At 39.4% G+C, this 6,757-nt stretch overlaps 1 protein-coding gene across 4 annotated transcripts in view; it reads left to right on the top strand.

Annotated features, from left to right (window-relative positions):
• Positions 1 to 543: 543 nt before the first annotated feature.
• GLRA2 (glycine receptor alpha 2) overlaps positions 544 to 6,757 on the top strand; it is a 168,938-nt gene continuing 162,724 nt past the window's right edge. For 3 of the 4 annotated variants that reach the window (XM_042461133.1, XM_042461130.1, XM_042461131.1), the window contains exons 1-2: positions 544 to 901; positions 3,412 to 3,545. In XM_042461133.1, coding sequence (XP_042317067.1) covers positions 834 to 901; positions 3,412 to 3,545 — 202 coding nt within the window. In that variant the 5' untranslated portion in view covers positions 544 to 833. Of the gene's footprint in view, positions 902 to 1,454; positions 1,482 to 3,411; positions 3,546 to 6,757 lie in introns of those variants that run through there. The other variant, XM_042461132.1, reaches the window with a different exon arrangement.

Below are 6,757 nucleotides of genomic sequence, written 5' to 3'. Positions count from 1 at the left end.
CCAGCAAAAAAGAGAGCGAGGGAGGGTGGGAGTTCAATGCCTGGTTTTGGGAAGAAGAAGAGGAGGAGGAGGAGGCGACCAAGGGCTCTGAACTCCAGTCACGTTTGATGGAGCCTGAAGCATGCGCAGACGCGGAGCAGAGCTGTCCAAGTGCTGAAATGTAGAGTCAATGTGGAAGGCTCGCCGTGCCTGGCTCTCTCATTCCTGCACAGGGAGGGGAGGGTTCCCCCCAAAAACCATCATCTCTCCAGCCTAACGCCAATCATACTCTTTCAATATTTAGAAGTTGGGGATAAGGGGGAGAGGGGAGTTGAAAGCCTACAGTTTCTTTGCTTCCCTACCACCACCACCACCACCACCATGTTTTAAGGACCTTTCCTACCCAAATCGATCTGTCAGCCCAAGGGGGAAGCTAAAACCAGCTCCTGAAGAGAGATCAATCTGGCAGCCTTCTCCTTCCCATCTCCCTCCTTTGCATGATGCCCAGATAGAAAAGGATTGAGGGTTGGGGGGTTTCTGGGGGGGAGGGGAGGGATCCAGAATTTGGATAGAGAGTGGCCAATTCCAGATGCTTTGTACCATTTGTGTTTGCTGCTTGGGATGAGCCAGGGCTTAACCTAACCATGATTCCAAGGACTGGTACTTCTGATTTTCTGCCATCTCCACGATCTGCAAATGAAGCTCTTCTGTTCCTGATTTTAAAGAAACTGAAATTATTACTGGATTTGGGGATTTAGACGAGGCATAGGACTTTTGGACACCTTCCTTTTTGACTGCCACTGGAATTGTTTTGGGGATATTTTTTTCCACATTCAACGCAGACAACAGGAGGAATGAACCGACAGCTAGTGAACATTTTGACTGCCTTGTTTGCCTTTTTCTTAGAGACACACCACTTCAGGTAGGTGAAAGCATCCATGCTCTGTAAGCTCCAATTTAATGCACAGGGATTTACCACGCTACAGGGATATAGCATGCTACCAAGCTGACTTGTTTTGCTGAGTCTATAAATCTTCCATTTGGAATGTGGGTAGACCCCCAGGGACAGCTTTTCCATTTGGAAAGAGTTGTTGTTTGGGAATGTACTTTGAGGGGGGAAAGCCATGCAAGTTTGGAAAATGGGGAAGTTGCATAGATGCTCCTTCCTCCTGTGTGAGATGTTTATAGGCAATGCAACTGAAAATACTTGCAAAATAGTGAAGATGCATAGGTACTCCTTCCTTTGGAGTGAGATGTTTATAGGCAATGCAACTGAAAATATCTGGAAAATGGTGAAGATGCATAAATGCTCTCTTTCCTTTGGAGTGAGATGTTTATAGGCAGTGCAACTGAAAATATTTGGAAAATGGTGAAGATATATAGATACTCTTTCCTCTGTAGGCAATGCAACTAAAAATATTTGGGAAATGGTGAAGATGCATAGGCACTCTTTCCTTTGGTGTGAGATGCTGACAGGCAATGCAACTGAAAATATTTCCCAGGTTGGTGGGATTATGGTTCTCCAATATCTGTCGCTGTCCTTTCTGGGTGGACAAGTGAATCTCTCTATGTATAAGGACATGCACTCAAGATCACTTAAGATGTATTAGTTCTTTTCAGTGCACTTTAACTATCTTGTTATTCTCACAATCAATAGCTGTTTAAAGGGCATGCATGCTTGTGAGGTAACAAGTCTAGCCTGTAAGTAAGGGTATGAGGATGGCAGCTATACTGGATTAATTAACATGGGAAAATGCTACCATTTTATGCATGTGGTGTAAATCAGGCATAGCTGTCTTTCTAGAAGAAATCTAGAAAGAAGCTAGCACCCAGTGGATTGCAATTAGTTCAAGGAACACTTCTAGATCAGTTTAATGTATCCAAACCCCTGTATGTCCAGTAGAATGAAAAGAACAACTGGCATATTGACAAACTAGTCCTTTAGATGAATTGTATTAGATTATTATTTCTTTGAAGGGCGGTTGTTTTGTAGCAACAAGCATATGCAAAATTGATAATACACACAAGACTGATATAACTGAATGAAATAATTTGTTCTTTGGAATGAGTATTCCCAATAGGTAAAAACAGTTTATTATTACGTATCATAACTGTTCAACAGACTAAGCTAACGTCTCTCCTATTTGTTAAAAAAAAGAATTCTGTTTAGCAGCATTTAACATGAAAACCAGGTCTAGAAGTCTGATCATTGATTGGACTACAACTCTGGAGACCAGGGTTCAAATCCCCATTGAGCCATGGAAACCCACTGGGTGACCTTAGGCAAGTCACACTCTCTCAGCCTCAGAGGAAGGCAAAGGCAAGCCCCCTCTGAACAAATCTTGCCAAGAAAACCACAAGGTAGTTTCACCTTAGCATCACCATAAACTGCAAATGACTTTAAGGTACATAACTACAACTGTTTCATAGTGCATAAATCAGGAATAGTTACTGAATAGTTTTCACTATTAGATATAACACCTGTGAATATGCAGTCTGACCAATGTACTATTTGTCCCCAGCCCCTTTTTTGATGGTTGCTGTCGTCCCACTTTTTAACCCACATTTAACCAGTTTTATTGCATTTTAAAAATAGCATATACACACATAATATTGCAAAAGAACCTATGATTCTAGGAGATAATTACTTAGGATCCTTATTAGAAGCTTTATTAAAATAGGTATGAATTAGAACTACAGCGCTTTGACACAATGGAATATTTTAAACTCTGTAAGTCAGTATACTTTCTGACAGAATTCATTTTCCTTGTTGGTCCACATTTTGTTCATTTTATTTATCTTTGGGGAAAATGCCTAACATGTATTTGCAGAAAGCTGTGAAAGCATGAGAGCACAATTAACACCTAATAGGATGTAAACTGATATGGATGTTGCAGGAAAGGGCCATTATCCATGCTTGATGTAGGATGATATAACATTAAAATCCTCACATCTCCCTGTTTCCCAAAGGAAATAGACAGAACTGGAAAAGAATCAAGTCATTTAATTACAGCCTATTAAGATTTGTACTGTTTCCGTGCTTTCGTATTGGTCTGAACACTAACTCAGCCAATTATGTGGCAAGTTTTGCCATGCAGTCTTTCCAAAGCTGCTGTGAACCCAACTCTATAAAGCAGAGCGTATTTAGTGGATGACACTGGACACAAACCATGGACTGCATTTGTGAACAGGGATGGGGAAGAATTCAGTAAAAGCTTGCATCAAACTACGAACTGCAATCTTTTGAAATTTTTAAACCTGATTCCTGCAAAGTTATGAAGCTCAGATTCCTCAGTGCTTAACACTGGTATAACTGGAATGCATTTCTCCATAGGATCAACTGGTTGTACTAGATTTCTCCCATGAACATTCTATGAATACATGGTAGAATAATTCCTGATAATAACTCCAATATTTTTTTAAAATTTAAAGGATGACTTTCTGTAAAGAACATGATTCCAGATCTGGAAAATCTCCTCCACAGACATTGTCTCCTTCAGATTTCTTGGACAAACTGATGGGGCGGACGTCAGGTTATGATGCAAGAATAAGGCCCAATTTTAAAGGTAAGCCCTTTTTGACTCCTTTGAAAATAAACAGGGAATATGTAAAATGCAAGTTGTAATAAATGTACATGGAAATTCTTAGGTGAACGAAACTAGCCTAGCATTCCACAACCTCGTGTCCCAGATATGTTTTGGACTACAATTCCCTTAATATATAGTCATTTGTGATGCTGAATTAGGATTGTAGGAGGTGTGTAAAAAATCCTAGAGGGTACTGGGTTGGGAAAGTCTGTTCTAGATTTAGGCATTTATATGGCCTGGTGCTTATAAGCACGGCCATCACTCAGTAATGAAAAAGCTATCTTGAAGCTATGAAAGGGTTTAATAGATGAAAGATCTATATGGGTGAAACATTTCAATCAGAATTGCCAAATCATATGTAGCTTTTGGAGTATATTCTTGTTGTTTAAATAGTTCACACATGCAGTTGTGAGTCATCAAGACCTGGTTCACACATATGATTGATTGCATGCAGCTGAGCCCTGAACATTTGATGATGGCTCTGTGAGTTTGTTCGACTGGAAATGATTGTTCCAAAGTGATGTCAAGCAAAATGAAAGTCCTGCTTGTAGTATTAGATCTGTGATGTCCTATTCATCAGCAGATGCTGCAATCCTCAAGTGATGATCACATATGTGTGAATCAGCTCCAGGCATTCAGTAATCAAACGATGCACATAAAGCTGTAAACTGGCCATTAGCTATTTTGCAATAAGTGACTCTGATTTTCAGTCTGTGGAGCTTTTCTGGTTTCAACAGGTAGATAGCAGCATGAATCTAAAGCATTGTAGGTGACTGACTTCCATGTGAAAGTATACCCAAGAAATGGTGCTTTGTTTTAAACTGAACTTTAATCCATAACCGCCATATACCAGCCTGCCTAGTACTTAAGATTATCAAAGAGGGTTTCTTTCACTGAATAACCCAGGGTACAAAAAACAGTGGCAAATGTCTTGGTTCGGGTGTCCCAACTGTGGCATATTCTCCATGAATGTGCCAATGGCATTGTACCAGCTCAAATCCTTTTTGTTTCCTGCTATTTTAATTGCCCAAGTCTGTCAGTTTTATTGTATCTGTTATTTTTTTTTATTTGATACATTGATGATGTTTTGGTCCTTTTATTGTTTTAATTACATTTGTACCCTGCCCTGGTATCTGTAAGAATGAAGGGTGCTTTAAAAACATTAAAATAAGTAAGAAATAATTCCTACTAATGGAGATCTTATAAAATTAAAAGTGACTTTCCCTTCTACTTTAAGTCACTACTCAGCCATTGTTAAACATAAGCTGGTCCAAATAAAACATATGTGGCAACAGTAAATTATACGCATATGTTATTTAAATTACTCCAAATTAGTCTGCAATAGTCTATTGGAGTCTATATTGCCCACAGTAAACTGGCTGTGGATGAACTGAGGACAAAAGGGCAGTAAACCACTGTTTAGCCCAGTATATGTCTATGAAACATTCAGAGGGAGTCTGCTCTCAGGCTGATACATAGAAGTGGTTTTCTTGTCCAGTTCCAGTTGTGATTTTTGCTATGCTTTACTATGCTTCGGCATTCTCACCGTGATACATTGAACAATAATCCATGTCAGCATCTGCTGCACAACAGAGGATTGAAGACATGAAATTTCCAGAGTAGTATGCATGTAGACATCATCATCATCCAAATGAGAAATGGGTTTCTTCATTTGGTGCATGTATATATCATTTCCCATCCCAATCAATAACAATGGGACAAATGAGCAATAAAAAACTAGCCTTTTAAATATATCACAGTGCTACCTTTTTATAAGGAAGTGTGAGCTGAATGTGTTGATATCTTTTGAAAAGTGGCTATCAATGGTACTGTTTCGCTTCTCTAGTGTGCTCCACAAGTTCACTCTGAATCCTTTCTCTGGTATGCAATGTCTACTCTTTCTCTTGCCATTGGGTTGTTCACTGTTAATTCTTTTCAAGAATCTACTCAGATAGTAAAGTGAAAATTACAAAATATGGGAATAAGCATGTGTATCTATGCTAATGATCCTGCTGCTAAAAAAATAAGAAGCCACATTCAGTTGTTCTCTTTGCATATATGAAGATGAAGCTAGTCCCCTTCCTTTGCCATTCTTGTCACCATCTACACATTGAAGATAACCATCTGCAAAGGCATTTTTTGCATCAGTCTCTGCATGCAAAGGGTGAAAAGAACAGAAACGCAGAGGGCAGAATTATGCCTTCCCCTGCTCTTTTCTTGAACATAGAACACGTTAGGAGAATGCCTAAACGGGGCTAGTCTCCATTAATGGCAAGTGGAGGTAATTTCAGATGAAGCATTGAGATGTTCATGACTGAGAAGAAATGGTGGGATGGCCAGTACAGGGACTTTTTGGTGGAAGCCCCACACATCTGCAATTCATTTCTTCTAAGTAATAAATAAATGCGTCTTCACTTTTTAAAAAGACAACTCTTAGAAAACATTTTTATTTCAGCCAGCATTTTATTTATTGCTGTGATAAATTAATTATCACACCACAGTTTTAAAGGGGTATCAAGTGCTTTTTATCAATGATTTTGCAAACTAGTATGTTCTCAGCAAATTTTGGAAGCTGCATTAGGTGAAGGATTGTGCCCTGAAGAAAACTGTTTACAGCGCAATCTTGTGACAGGCCAAGGAGAGAGTGCATGGCACACTGGCTATCATTTTCTATGCCCTGGTGACTTATAGTGACAGCTCAGAGTTGGAGGGACAGTGGCGTAGGGGAACATGGCTTGCAGAATCAATGCACTGGCATTGTTTTTATCAGCATGGATGATGATGTGATTTGTTACTCCCCTCAGACTTTCCTGCTCGTTCTGAACTTAGTTGCAATCCTTATACAAGCTGAAGAATGGGATTGACTTTAACAACAACAATATATTGTTGAGAGCTATCCCTGTTGTGACAGTTAAATATATGGTGGAATCTCTTGATCTTGAATGTGCAATTTAGTTTTGCCCTCCCTGCACTGATTCGTGGTGGAAAATAAAATGGCCAAAACTGGCTTGTTGACTTAGAGATAGTGTTCATTCCTAATGCTAGGAAAATAGACACTGCTAGAAAATCTTGAGCTAGTGGTATTGTGATATTTGGAGACATATGCCTCTTTCCCTTTCTCATGCATAATCCTATGATTATCAACTGATCCTAATAACTGGGATACTCTCTAACGTACTGCTTCTCTGTGG

This window comes from Sceloporus undulatus, chromosome 3, assembly GCF_019175285.1.
Source record: "Sceloporus undulatus isolate JIND9_A2432 ecotype Alabama chromosome 3, SceUnd_v1.1, whole genome shotgun sequence".
NCBI classification, from domain to species: Eukaryota; Metazoa; Chordata; class Lepidosauria; order Squamata; family Phrynosomatidae; genus Sceloporus; species Sceloporus undulatus.
The sequence above is the reverse complement of the archived record's forward strand: the minus strand, read 5'-3'. Positions and strand labels throughout refer to the sequence as shown.